The sequence below is a fragment of the Pelodiscus sinensis genome, chromosome 4 (genome assembly GCF_052426305.1).
Source record: "Pelodiscus sinensis isolate ZL-2025 chromosome 4, ASM5242630v1, whole genome shotgun sequence".
In the NCBI taxonomy this organism is placed as follows: domain Eukaryota; kingdom Metazoa; phylum Chordata; order Testudines; family Trionychidae; genus Pelodiscus; species Pelodiscus sinensis.
In genome coordinates this window covers 20,045,737-20,060,584 of record NC_143055.1, presented here as the reverse complement: position 1 = coordinate 20,060,584, position 14,848 = coordinate 20,045,737, and the positions used below count along the sequence as shown (strand labels likewise).

At 42.7% G+C, this 14,848-nt stretch overlaps 1 protein-coding gene and 1 long non-coding RNA gene across 3 annotated transcripts in view; one reads left to right on the top strand and one right to left on the bottom strand.

The window, feature by feature from the left end:
• Positions 1–14,848, top strand: part of LOC106732361 (uncharacterized) — a 94,497-nt gene that overhangs the window by 27,478 nt on the left and 52,171 nt on the right. The gene's annotated exons all lie outside the window — the stretch shown is intronic.
• MSANTD1 (Myb/SANT DNA binding domain containing 1) overlaps positions 1–14,848 on the bottom strand; it is a 32,579-nt gene that overhangs the window by 8,107 nt on the left and 9,624 nt on the right. The window contains exon 3 of the mRNA XM_025187341.3: positions 5,840–6,124. Coding sequence (XP_025043126.1) covers positions 5,840–6,124 — 285 coding nt within the window. The remainder of the gene's footprint in view (positions 1–5,839; positions 6,125–14,848) is intronic.

Genomic DNA, 14,848 nt, shown 5'->3' with positions numbered 1-14,848 from the left:
CCTTTAATAAGACTTCTTTAAAATACTGCCAGTTTTCCTGGACTCCTTTCCCCTTCATGTAAGATCCTAGGGGATCCTGCCCATCAGTTCTCTGAGGGAGTCAAAGTCTGCTCTTCTGAAGTTCAGGGTGTGTATTTTGCTACTCTTCCTTCTTCCTTTGGTCAGGATCCCGAAATCTACCATCTCATGATCACTACTTCCCAGGTTGTCACCCACCTCTACTTCCCCTGCTAGTTCCTCCCTGTTTGTGAGCAGCAGGTCAACCTGCCCATGTCCCCTGGTCAGTTCCTCCTACCAAGAAGTTATCCCCAACATTCTCCAAAAACTTCCTGGATTGTCTGTGTACTGCCGTATTGGTCTCCCAAAAGATGTCAGGGTGATTAAAGTCGCCCATGAGAACCAGGGTCTGCAATCTGGAAGCTTCTCTCAGTTGTCCAAAGAAAGCTTTGTCTACCTCATCCGCCTGATCCGGCGGTCTATAGCAGACACCAACCACAACATCACCCCTGTTGCTTCCACCTCTAAATTTAACCCATAGACTCTCAACAGTCTTTTCTCCCTCTAAGTACTGGAGCTCTGAGCAATCATACTGCTCTCTTACATACAATGCAACTCCTCCTCCTTTTCTCCCCTGTCTGTTCTTCCTCTTAGGAGCGAATCCCTTACCACCACCACCACCCGTCTTTTGGGGGTGATGGCTGTTGAACCCCTATCCCTAGGACTGCGCATACCATGCCTTCCGGTAGATGGTGTTCCCTTCTGAATTCTTTCCTGAGAGGTCCCTGCCAAAGCATTCTCCACTGCAGTGCCTGTGGAGCGAGCCTGAAAGCGGTTACTTACGTCTACAGGAATGGGGGATACCTGAGTTGGCCGCCTTCTCCTTCTAGAGGTTACATGCTACCCAGTTTTTTTCCTTGTCCTGTACTGCCCTGACTGGCTCTTCAGCCTACTGTGGCTGCAGGATTAAACGCTGCCTTCTATCGAGGAAGTCTTAATCCTCTCTGATAGAACGTAGGATCAATATTTGGGCCTCCAGTCCTCTAATTTTTTCTTCCAAAATGGTGACCAGCTTGTATTGCCTTCTTTCTTCTGGAAGGAAGATAAACATGGCACATGCTGTGTAGGTAACAACAGCAGAGCTATCACCATCCATATCTGCCTTCCTTTTGAGAGATTCCTCAGTTGTTATTCAATGCCTCCCTGAAGGTAAGGAATGTAGTGAAAAGATGTTAAAAATGACGAGTGTATCTCACCCCCATCCCAACTCCCTCTCCAAACTCCCTGTTAACAGCTCCTGTTCGCAAGCTCCCTGGTCGCTGACTCACTCTTTTATAAAGCTCTGGACTGCCTGATACTCAGGGGGAGAGGCTAAGGCTCAACCAATGAGCAGAGGTTTCTAGATTTCAAACCCTGATTAGAAGCTCACAGCTGATGAGAAGCTCACATACACAACTATGACATAGTTGGTATCACAGAGACTTGGTGGGATAATACACACTATTTGAATATTGGTATAGAGAGATACAGCTTGCTCAGTAAGGATAGGTGGGGGGAAAAGGGAGGAGGTGTTGCCTTGTATATTAAAAATGAATACACTTGGACTGAGGTGGAGATAAACATAGAAGACAGACTTGTTGAGAGTCTCTGGGTTAGGTTAAAAGAGGTAAAAAACAAGGGTGATGCCATGCTAGGGGTCTACTGCAGACCACCTTCCCAAGCAGACGAGCTGAACGAGGCTTTTTTTAAACAACTAACAAAATCATCTAAAGCACAGGCTTTGGTGGTGATGGGGGACTTCAACTATCTAGACCTATATTGGGAAACTAACGCAGCAGGGCGCAGGTTATCCAATAAATTCTTGGACTGCATTAGAGACAATTTTTTACTTCAGAAGGTTGAGAAAGTTACTAGGGGGAAGCTGTTCTAGATTTGATTTTAACAAGTAGGGAAGAACTGGTTGAAAATTTGAAAGTGGAAGGCAGCTTGCGTGAAAGTGACCATGAGATCATAGACCTCATGATTCTAAGGGATGGTAGAAGGGAGAACAGTAAAAGAGAGACAATGGATTTCAGGGAGGCAGATTTTAGTAAACTCAGAGATCTGGTAAGTAAGGTCCTATAGGAAGCAAGACTAAGAGCAAAAACAACTGAAGAGAGTTGGCAGTTTTTCAAAGGGACATTATTAAGGGCCCAAAAGCAAGGTATTCTGCTGCATAGGAAAGATTAGAAGTATGACAGGAGACCACCTTGCATCAACTTGGAGAGCTTATGTGATCTAAAAATCAAAAAGTGGAAACTAGGTCAAATTACAAAGGATGAATATAAGCAAACACCACAGGCATGCAGGGGCAAGATTAGAAAGGCAAAGGCACAAAAAGAGCCAAATCTAGCTAGAGCCATAAAGGGTAACAAGAAAATATTCTACAAGTATATTAAGAACTAGAGGAAGACCAAGAGTAGGCCATTGCTCAGTGAAGAGGGAGAAACAATAACAGGAAACTTGGAAATGGCAGATGTGCTCAATGACTTCTTTGATTCGGTTTTCACCAAGATGATGGATGGTGACGGGATGCCTAACATAGTGAATGCTAGAAGAAATAGGGTTGGTTTAGAAGTTAAAATAAAAGAACAGTCGTGCTAGAAGGGCATAACAAGTGGGATTCCACAGGGGGTCTGTTTTGGAACCAGTTTTGTTCAATATCTTCATCAGTGATTTAGATGATGGCATAGAGAGTGTGCTTATTAAGTTTGCAGATGATACCAGGCTGGGAAGGATTGCAAGTGCTTTGGAGGATAGGGTCATAATTCAAAATGATCTGGACAAACTAGAGATGATTTTGGGATGCACTAACTGGAGTGTTGTGAGTAAGATACAAGAAGTCATTCTTCCACTCTACTCTGTGCTGATTAGGCTTCAATTGGAGAATTGTGTCCAGTTCTGGCCAGCACACTTCAAGAAATATGTGGAGAAATTGGAGACATTTACCTGCATGGTAAATGGCCCCTCAAATGGTTACATCCAAAGAGGAAAACCAAAATGATGGATGCCAGTTTGAAGGGATGGGAGTTCATACACCCAATACATAGTACAAAATTAGTGGTTGGGATACTGCTTGTGAGTCAATTAAATGGTCTACATGTCTTTACTCAAAGAAAAAGAAACTATTACTAACTAGAGTGGTGTTCTTTGAGTTGTGAGTCACCCTCTATCCCTTCTGCACTGGAGAAGAGTTTCAAAGTGTTTGGTGAAAAGGAACTGAGGGAGGGGCAGAGTGGCACCACTCCATGTAGCCAAAGGAAGAACTATGGCCACAGGGTGTGAGCATTGTCCTTTTATGGGTATGGCTTGGTCAATTTCTCCTGCTCTAGTGCACTACACATAAATACACTTTAGCGTAATACATGTTGCGTCACATCTCAAAGAACCATAGTTACAGTAAGTCACCATTTTTTCCTGACTCCTTTCTTCTCACATAGCTGCATCTTTTACATTATGCTCTTATAACCCACCCAGAAATACTTCTAGGCTACGTCTACACTGCAGGCTTTTTGCACAAGAGTGGCTGTTCTTGCACAAAAACTTGCAGAGCATCTACACTGCAAGCGCGTTCTTGTGCAAGTAAATTTACAGTAAAGCGTCGGAAAACAGGGCTTCTTCCAGAAGAGTTATTCCTAACCCTACGAGGAATAAGCCCTCTTGCACAAGAGTTCTTCCACAAGAAGGCAGTGTAGATGGGCAATATGAATTTCTTGCGCAAGAAACCCCTATGGCTAAAATGGCCATCAGAGCTTTCTTGCGCAAGAGAGTGTCCACACTGCCATGGACGCTCTTGCGCAAAAGCACATCTTTTGCACAAAAGCACATGGCAGTGTGGACGTGCTCTTGTGGAAGACTTTTTTCACAAGAACTGTTCCGCAAAACAGTTCTTGTACAAGAAGCCTGCAGTGTAGACGTAGCCCTAGTGCAAAATGAGGTTCATTTTACTCCAGATGCGAAGGGCTGTAATACCTATCGCAAGTATCCTTTTAGCTGCTGGCAGTCCAAACTTCCTGCAGTTTTTCCTCAAGGAAGATGAATAAATACCTCAAATCTTTTTAACAAAATTATTGTTTATGTTAGCAAAAACTCTAGTGATTGCATTTACAGATGTGCTTGCAGATGTTCGTAGATGTGTTTGCAGAAACAATGAATTTTACGTTATTAAAGAATATTTGTAGAAATCAATTTTTGAGTTTTCAAAAGAAATGACACTAAGAGTTACATTGATCCAGTCAAGAAAGTTTGAAGAACAGGCATCAAATACTTAAAATGAATTGCTAATTGTACAAGAATGATTTGTGAGTTGATACATGAATGTAGCCCAAAAGTTGTTCACAGAGATTACTCTGTAAATAGGAAATACATTTAAAATCCTCAACTGCTCAGGGACAGCTATACTCATTGAACGAAGTAGTCTCAACTCTAATCACTCAACTCCCAAATCACTCAAATGCAGGCCTGAAAGCCCATTACTCCAGATCAGTTTGTGTGGTTTTAATTCTAGTTCAGCAGTTAGTTTCACAATTGCATGAGTGACTTCTAATTTCACAGTTATGCATAAAATCTTCGTATTACACAGACTCATAGTAAGGATCTTCAGGATGAACATAATATTTTCTTTTGACAGAAGATTGCAATCAATTCTTTTTTTGCCATGTTTTGGTGATGAAAACTGAGAGCAGTGAAGTCTGAAATGTGTGTCATGTCTACAATACTGCTGTAGGCTGAAATCATTCTGTCTAGGGAACTCAAATGTTAACAACAGAAAAGCATGTTTACATTCCTCATATTAACTGTCACTTGAAAGAACTGCCATTCTAAATTCTATTTAATTTAATTATATTTAATAGTGGCTGAAATGCACATTACAAGATGCTTGTTAGAAAACTGAAAAATATCTGACAAAAATCTACAGAAATATTTTATTTGCATTTTTGAGGCATTCTCTCTGTCTTGTGTGTGTCTCTGTTTCTCACACACACACTTTAATAATAGTTGACTCTATTGAAATTTCATATGCATATTAAGTGTAATAGCAATGGCTAGAGCAGCGATGAGGAACCTCATGCCCAGGGGCCAGATGAGGCCCCCAGCTTGCCTGGATCCAGCCCCTGAGACTCAGGGCTCCTCTCCAGCATTGGGGAACCTGCAGTGGTGCTCCAGTATCCCCAGCGCACATAAAATCTACCAATCTGTGCCCCTCTAGACTCTGGTGTGTAGGGTGAAGGTGGGAAGCGTCTTTCTCCTTCTTAGTGGGGGGTGGGTAGGGGAGGAAGTGGGGAGCACAGCAGTCAGTGTTTGTTTTGGCTTTGTTTGTTATGGGTGGGTTTGTTTGGTTTGTTGCTTCTCACTTGTGTGTGGTCCCCAACTGATTTTTCTGTGGGTCAGTAGCCCCCAGCCCAAAAAAAGCTCCCCACTTCCGAGCTAGAGCAAGGGAAAATGCAGCTAAGAAACATGTTCTACTTCCCACATTATTCTACATATGCACTGCAATACTAGCATGGGCCTCTTCTACCCTGGGAGAAATGTTATACAGCTCATAAGCAGAGGAACCCATGCTACATTTTGACAATATAGTGTGGTGGTTTGCAGTGCTGACCTCCTCCACGGACAAAACCAAACAAAACTAAAACTCTTAGTCTAACTGTTTAGGTTAAAGACCAGCAAACTCATCTCACTTGTGACATAAAAAAAGTCCTGGCAAGAGTGGTTAATGTAAACATTCTAGAGTTTTCCAGTTATACAACAGAACTAGTCTAATGTGTGAAATATGAGAAAGAAATTTTTTTAAAAAATCCACCTCAACTTATAAGAAAGTAAGCTTGATGAGCTCTCTGAATGTTCATCTTCAAAACACTCTTCCCTTCCTTCATATGTAAACTGGTTATATGGCAAGTATAGAGGTGTAGACTTAGCTGATGGAGACTGCGAAGCCTCAGTCTGTGATGTAGAAGGGCCTGGTTGCTGACTTTCATGCATTTTCACATCACTGTGGTCTGTTACTTTAGACAGGATCCTATCAATGGTTTTGTAATAAGGCCAGTCAGGTGCGACGGTTTCACTATCAGTCATGCATTTTAATTTCCTGTAAAGGCATACAACAGAAAGGTCTGATAACACAGAAACAAACATTTTAGACACATCTTAAACCTCTATCTCAAATAATCTGTTTTAGTCACAAAAGATAACTCTGCTCGTTTGACAGGCAAACTGAAAATCGTTAAAAGTAATAAAATTAGATAGCAGTTTTTGGCATTTATTCGCAAGTGAGAGAATGAGTTTATTTTAATGATTTTGTCCAGTGGTAAAAAGATGCATATGTACTCCAACTTGAGTTCAATTCCAGTGTTGAAAAATAGTAGCTTCCGCTAGTAAACAGAACCCATTTAAATAATTTAATAATGAATACGTTTGTTAGAGCAGTACTAGTTGCCCCCCTTACAAAATGCTTAATCTGATTAGGGTTTAAAACAGCATATTTTAATAAAGGGTAGGGAGAGTATTCACCCCACCCCACCCCATCCCCACCCCTAGTAAATGAAATTAGAATTGACCAACTGTGTCATAGGCTTTATGCTAGTAACAGCTAATGGAAATTCTTCCTTAGGTCAAGGGGACCTGAAGATGCCAGAAAGTTCTGAATAGCTATGATGATCATCACATCAAGGTTTACTATATGGGTGTGTCTAGACTACAGGGATTTTTCGAAAAAAGTGGCCTTTTTTCGAAAAATCTTTACCTGCATCTAGACTGCCGCTGCGTTCTGTTGACAGTAAATCAAAAAAACGCAGCAGTTTTGTTGACTGTTGAAAACCTCATTTTATGAGGAATAATGCCTTTGTAATGCAAAGGCGCTATGTAATGCAAACTGTGCTTTTTTGAAAGAGAGCATCCAGACTGCCTGGGTGCTGTCTTATGAAAAAGCCACTTTTTCGAAAGTATCTTTTGAAAAAGCCTCTTTTTAAAAAGACGTGTAGTCTAGACATAGCCTATGTCTCAATTGTATGTGCTGTATCCATATTCTCAGTCTTTATAATGGACTTAATGTTGATATTTACATTTTCCTAATTATGTACTTTTAATTTTTGTTGTACAGAAAACCTTTTGCTTTAATTATTTTTTGTTTCAGTTAAGACAGAAATCAGAGAGAGAGAGAATATTTCCTTCACTTGGACTAGTACATTTAAAGTTGAGAAACTGATTGGAAGTTCAAAAAGCAGGAATGCTTGTTTCCTCTTCCAATCTGTTAAAAAAGCCAGGTGGGAGAAAGGATTTACTAATTCTAAAAATGTGAAGGATAGGAGGCCAAATTTTTAAGATTTAAAGATGCAGATATCTATTTAAATGATTTTTCAAAACTACTTGTGCTCATTATATGATAAATTCCCATTGATTTCAAAGGGAATCAGACACCTACCTCAGTTAGGCACTTTTGGAAACCCCACTTACACATAGCCAAATACCTTTGAATATTTGGCCTATGGTGACCAGAACTAACCTGTATAATCACTAAATACACTTAATACTTTGTTCAGTAAATCAGTTGGCTTTACATAGAAGCGTAAAATCATAGGACTGCAAGGGTGTGTCTAGACTACAGGGTTTTTTCAAAAAAAGTGGCCTTTTTTTAAAAAAAAAATTCCCCTGCGTCTAGACTGCTGCCATGTTCTTTGAAAGTAAATCAAAAGAACGTGGCAGGTTTTTCGACCGCAGAAAACCTCATTATACAAGGAGGAATGCCTTTTTTTGAAAGTGCTCTTCGAAAAAAGGCGCTATGTAATGCAAACTATGCTTTTTTGAAAGAGCATCCAGACTGCCTGGGTGCTCTCTTTCGAAAAAGTGGCTTGCTTTTTCAAAAGTACTGGTTGTAGTCTAGATGGTCTTTTTCAAAAGAGGCTTTTTCAAAAGTATCTTTCAAAAAAGCCTCTTTTGAAAGAGGCTTGCAGTCTAGACATAGCCCAAGGAACTTCAGGAGGTCTTGTAGTCCAATCCCCTGCACTCAAGTCTGGATTAAGTACTTTTAGACCAGTGGTCTCCAACCTTTTTACACCCAAGATCACTTTTTAAATCTTAGAACAAGTAAAGATCTACTGCCCCATCCTTCCCCCAGACCTCACCCCTTCCTTGAAGCCCCTCCCTCTCTATTCTCCTCCTCTCCATCACTTGCTATTCCCAGCCCTTATACACTCTACAATGTCACTTTTTTTTTCCAATTCTTATGTAGGAAGAGTTTTTCCAATATTTGGCCTGTCTAGACTGGACCAAATGTTAGAAAACCCCCTTCTTTTGGAATCCCACTTATTCCTCATGGAACGAGGAATATAGGGGTTACCGAAAAAGCATGTTTGCTCTTCCACTAAAAAAAGCAGATGAACAAATGCATCCCTGTTTGCAGAAGAGTTTTTCCAGGATATCTCTGGAATCCTGGAAAAACTGCAATCTAGCCATAAGCTCACTGGGTTGAGACAGGATGTGTGGGCTCTGGGGTGGGAATGTGGGATTTGGTTGTGGGAAGGGGTAAGAGGTGCAAGCTCTGGGAGGAAATTTGGATGCAGGAGAAGATGGAGAAGGGGATGCTGGCTCGGGAAGGGAGCTCCAGGCCAGGGAGTGTTGGAGTCAGATGGAGGGCTGTGGTACTAAGCAGGCCACAGGCTTATGGCTGTGAGGGTGCAAGAATTTGGGTTGAAGTATGTGAGGGGCTCAAGGCAGTTGGTTCCAGTGTATGATAGGCTCAGATATAGGCTCAGATATCCGGGTGCAGGAGTGTTACAATGCTGCAGCCAGATGGGGGCTTGTCCCCAATTGGGGTTTGTTGGCCAGGCTTCATTTTTAAATAAAATACTGTGAGAAACACAAAAAGTTTCTTCATTGTCTTTATTTATGAGAAGGGCAGGGAACCTGTTTTGAGTCAGGGGTCACTGACCCACAGAAAAGTCAGTTGGGGCCACACAAGGGAGATGCAAAAAATAAAATAAAAATTCCTCCCAAAACCTCCCCAAGCCTCACTAATGTGGCCCCAACTGTGCTGGTGGGAGCAGGGGACATGGTACTGGGGAAGAGTGCTAGTGGGTGCTAGTGTGGGGGCAGGGTTCTGCAGCAGGGGACAGGGTGCAAATGGGGAACAGGAGAGAGGGGACAGGGTGCCAGGGGGAGGCATCAAGGTGCAGTGGGGGCAGGAGTTCCCTGCACCAGCCTCCTTCCAGGACTCTCCTCCTCCTCCACCCCGCAGAGGAGGGAAGCCCCCGCGGGCGCCTCCTCCGGGGCCAGCTCCCCTTCCCACACAGGAGGGAAGCTCCTTTCCCCCCCGCAAGTTTCGGCACGCCACAGACCTGAGCCAGCACACTTTCCGGAACCCCCGGAAGTGGTGTACAGCTGCAGGACTTGCATCCACCCCACAGGAAGCCAGCACTACCTCCATTGTTGCTGGAGGTAGGTAGTGGGGCTTCTCAGGTGGAGAGAAATGGGGGGGGCCCCGAACACCTTGCGATCGACTGGTTGAGCCCTTGCAATCGACCAGTCGATCACGATCGACCGGTTGGTGACCATGGTTCTAGACTATCTCTGACAGGTGTTTATCTAACCTGCTCTCTCTCAAATGACTGATTCCAAGTCTACACTAAAAGGGAAGGTCAAATCAAATACACAATTTGAGCTATGTTAATTACGTAGCTGGAGTCAATGTACCTTATTTCGAGTTTTCCTGCCATCACTTCCCTTACTCCTTGCAGAAACAAGAGTATCGGATGCAGATGGGGGTGCCCTCTGAGTTCAATTTTACGAGTCTTAACTAGACTCCCTAAATTGAACTCCGGAAGAGCGATTGCAGCAGTGTTGATCTTCCATTTAGTGAAGACATGGCCTAAGATTCCACAACCTCTGTAGGCAATTTATTCCAGTGCTTAACCACCCCGAGAGGAAGATTTTTCAGAATGTCAAATCTTAAACCACCCTTGTTGCAATTTAATCCCATTGCTTTCTGCCCTGTCCTCAGAAATTAAAGAGAATATTTTTTCTCCCTTCTCTTTATAACAACCTTTTATGTATTTGAAAACTCTCTTCTCCACACTTAAACCCAATTTTTTCAGTCTTCCCCTGTGGGTCCTGTTTTCTAGCCCTTTAATCATTTTTGTTTATCTTCTCAGGACTTTCTTCAATTTGTCCACATCTTTCCTGAAATGTGGCAACTAGAACTGAAAACAATGCTCTGGTTCAGGCCTAATCAGCACAAAGTAGAGCAAAAGAATTACTTCCTGTGTCTTGCTTACTACACACCTGCTAATACATAGCAGAATGATGTTTGCTTTTTTGCAGGTTTTACACTGTTGACTCCCATGTAGCTTGTGATGTGCAGTACTGTTTCCTAGGAAGTAATTTCCTGTTTTATACCTGAGAAATTGATTTGTTCCTTCCTGAGTGGAGTACCTTGCATTCATTAGTCCTTATTGAATTTCATCATATTTACTTCAGGCTAACATGAAAAATATGTTTCCAGTACATTTAATGTTGCTTAACTTAAAACAAAAATAGTTTTAAAATGCTGCTTTTGTATATGTTAATGGAATTCCAAGCTTGTTTTGTCAAATAGGGTTGCCAGGTGTCTGGTATTGACCCGGACAGTCCGGTATTTTCAACTCCTGTCCGATTAAAAAAATTTCAAAAAATACCAGACACCTAAAATGTCCAGTATGTTCTGGTTTTTTTCCCCTGCCAAGAGGCAAAAATACCGGACACCTAGCGCAACCCTACATACACTCGGCAACTGGGTGCAGCCCCCGGCTTCCCCCCCGGACCTCCTGCTTACCTGGTTCCTCACGGAAGTTGTGTTCTGGCTTGATCAAGAAAAAAAATGGCCGCTGGCAAAAAGCCTAAAGACCAAGAGGAAGCAATGCCTTCCCTGGGTCTTAATGCTCAACCTCTCCCGTGTTCCTATCCCTATTCTGACTCTGCATGCACTGAAAGGGGCCATGTTGTTTTAATGCTGGGTTTTTTTTGTTCAGCAACTTTGGTCTCCCCTCTTCCCCCCCCCCCAAACAGATTTTGTTCCCCAGTGTTTTTTTGGGGGGGTGGGGCGTGTTCAGTATTTTTGGTTAAACCATCTGGCAACCCTTTTGTCAAATAGAAAAAGCAGTTTCCAACTTCTGGAAAGGAAATAGGAAAATAACTGAGTTTGGCTAGTTGGAGTACACTACAACACATTTTTTCCTGGGTCCGTCTACTTGTGGACAGATATAACACCCCTTGCTTAAGCTGCCACTAGGACCATTGGAGGAAAATAAACTTTAAGAGCATGATAATAATGCTGACAGACAGTGGTGTGAATGTGGAAAAATTGTTCTTCATTTCCAATGGCCAGGGTGAAGTGACAATTACTGGTGGGAGGGAAGTTAAGAACAACAAATTAGTTTTGGTTTTTAAATAGTAGAATTCTTTGTATTTTCAAGATCTGATGAGCTTTTCCAGCTACAGTGAGCTGCATGTTCTAGCAATGCATAGCAAAGCCTGCACAACAGAGTCTGTATAATTTTTTTCTATGTACTCAACGTTTTAATTTCATACATACTTTGCAAATTGCTGCTGTGATTTCACAATCAGATCAGATAATTGACAACAATGTTATAGGATGGCTTTTTTGTTAGACAATATCTATAGGACTGACACTTAATTATTAACTTAATACCAAATAATTTACTTAGTTATCATTCTTTTATTGCAAAGTACTTTTCTTCCATTGCCATACTATGATAGGTACACACTGTACACCTTTACACACTTCACAAGGATTTCTTCATGCCAGTGATAGCAGCCGAATTCTGTGTATTGGCAAGGACTAAATAACATGCTCAGATTTCATTGTTTTAATGCAGAACATCTCAAATTGTATTGTCAATACACTCTCAATCTGATCATTAAATAAAAACTATAACGTTAATTAAAATGTGGGGTCTTGGTGGGAGCTGCTGTTTCTTGAACTTTGAAGTCTACATTTGGAACACTGGGCTCTCTCTCACTGAGTAGAAGTTTTTTTTTGCCAGCTACTGCTCTGCTTTCAGATTTCATCAGCCTCTTTGTCTCTACCACAGTATTCAAATTACTTCCTTTGTACCACAGTCATCCGTTATTATGATTTTGAATTAAATCCTCAAATCCTTACTCCAGCAAGATTCCTACTAAAGAGAGGAGTTTTGTTTGAGTAAATATGTCAGGATTTTATTTCTATGCTTAAATTCAGCTGGGCAACCTTTTCCCTCTTATTTTTATGCAGAACTCTCACATTTTTTGAGAAAATCCATAGATTTGTCTATCTGCTGCTAGACGATGCTATTATTCAGAACTAGATAGGTTTCTGTACACTCCTCTAGTTCTAAATACAGTGTGTGGATTTTTGTCTTGCCCCCATTGCTGCTTACTTCAGCAATAGACTGAGAATATTGATCCCCACTGAAAACAGCAGGAGCACTTAGCTGACTTAAAAGGGACAACAATGAACTGAAGGAGTCTGGACTCTGGAGTGGTGAAAGACAAAGGGATGATACAGAGGGGAGAGGAAAAGATAGGGAGGGGAAATTCAGAACCTAGGGTGTGAGAGCACAGCAAGATAAAGGCAAGCCAAAGGGCATATTAGGGGTGAGAATAGCATTTTATTGCAGATCTGCCTCACAAAAGCTTTCTGAAAAAAATGATCAACAGTGAAATAGCTAAAAATGTTAGCATTAAATGGTCAACACCAGTTTTGGCATACACTCTTCTCATTTTAGAATCTTTTGCTGGGATTGGAAGTGAAGTGTGAATAGAAGAGTGGACCAGCTGAGGCCTCTCACCTCTATCAGACTAAATTTATCCTTAATGTAACTCAAGTATGAATTTAGCTCACTGTTCTCCAATTTATTGATTCAACATAGGATCAAATTATTGTAAGGTTTCCTTTCAATTAAAGGCAAGATATTTTTTAAATGAAACATTATATTTTATTGAAATGGATAGGACCAAAGTAATGCTAGTACAGTGTATTATCAAATATCTAGTTTGTCTAATCCAGTGGTAGGCCACCTGCAGCCCACAGACCACACACAAACCAAGAAACATTTGTTTACGTGGAATGTCCACAGACATAGCACCTTGCAGTTCCCAGTGGCCACAGTTCACCGTTCCCAGTCAGTGAGAGCTGCAGGAAGTGGCACAGGCCACAGGGAGGTGCTAGCCACTGTTTCTTGTAGTGCCCATTGGCTAGGAACAGTGATCTGCAGCCAGTGGGAGCTGTGGGGGGCCATGCCAGCGGGCGCTCAATGTAAAGAAACTGTCTCATGGCCCGCCAGTGGATTACCATGATGGGTCACATGTAGCTGCCAGGCCACAGGTTGCCCACCACTGGCAAGAGGAAGTAGGGGAGTGATAGGCCCCATGAATAAGGTTCAGATTTTGTCATGGATATTTTTAGTAAAAATTATGGCCAGATCATGGAAAATAAACAAAAATTCAAGAAAGCCCATGATCTGTTGTTGATTTTTACTTAAAGATATCCCTGACCAAATGGGGAGGGCAGAGGGTCAAGCAGCTGGGGGCTATGGTTTTCCCCTTATCACTCCCTACCCCCACAGTGGCTGGGAGCTCTGGGTCCCCTTGCCACCCACTGAGTGGGAGCTCCAGGCCCCTCACTCTGGAGTCTCCCTGCTACCCAGCAGCTGGGAGCTGCTGATGGGCTGAACACAAGCAGCAGGTGCAAACTGCAAGGCTGCCTCCAGCCCTTCTCAGAAATGTCATGGAGGTTTCTAGAAGTCATGGATTCCATGACCCCTCTGACATAATTATAGCCTTGTCCATGAAACAGAAAGAAGTTAACCTAGTATCTGCCTCTTGAAAAAAGACAAGGTATCAGGCACTTGTTCTACCTAATATAGCAAATAGGGGGGAGCCACAAGCTATATTGAAGAGGAGGTAATGGGGCGTGGGAGAGTTGGAGGCCTAGTGAAAGAACTGTGTGTGTTTTGATGTTTATTTTAGGGAAATATTGGTCCTTAGTGAAACTTTAGTGTGGGTTTTTGTTTGGCCTTTTTCCTCTGCTAAAAGAAAGGGCCAACAAGAAATCCAGATCCTGAGAGCGACAGTCCCGAGGGTCAACAAAGAAAGGCCAAGAATCTAAGTCAGTCTACTAACAGAGCAGGTAGGCAAATGAGTGAGTCAGGAGCCAAGGATCTCATCCTTCATGTGAGCTGGTGCAGCCTGAACCAGCGTAGAGTAGAACTCAGGGGATAGCAGCAGCTGGAAGCTAGAACCAGAGGGATCAGAAAAGCAGTCCACAAGGCAGAGCTGAGCTGGAGGCAGAGCTGCAACACTGAGCTAGAGCTGGGCTGGCAATGGAACAGCAGCAGCAGCACGGAGTCAGAGAAGGCAGGATGAAGCTGGAGCTAGAGTAGTCCAGAGCCAGGAGCAGCACAGACCAGCTATGCTGACTGGGACCCAGAGCTGGAGAGCAAATGCCCTGTATGAACAAATAACACTGGAGCTGAGTGTGGTGAGCAGCTGGGAAGAGTGGCGGAGGGACCCTGGGCAGAGGGCCCAATTCAAGGAGACATTATTAAACAGGTCTTGCAGGCTGGATTTGAAGGGAGATCATGACCCTGAGGGACGGACCAATGCTGGAGAGAAAGGGTTCCTGCCAGTTAGAGACTGAGGCAATTGCCAGAGTAGAGGCCTGTCCTACAGTGTCGCTGTAGCACAGCCAGGGCCTGGGACATGTGAGGAATAGACAGTGCACTTTCCTTATGTCCTACAGACTGTTATTTGTGGTTCTCTCATGCCCATAGAGCAGGAT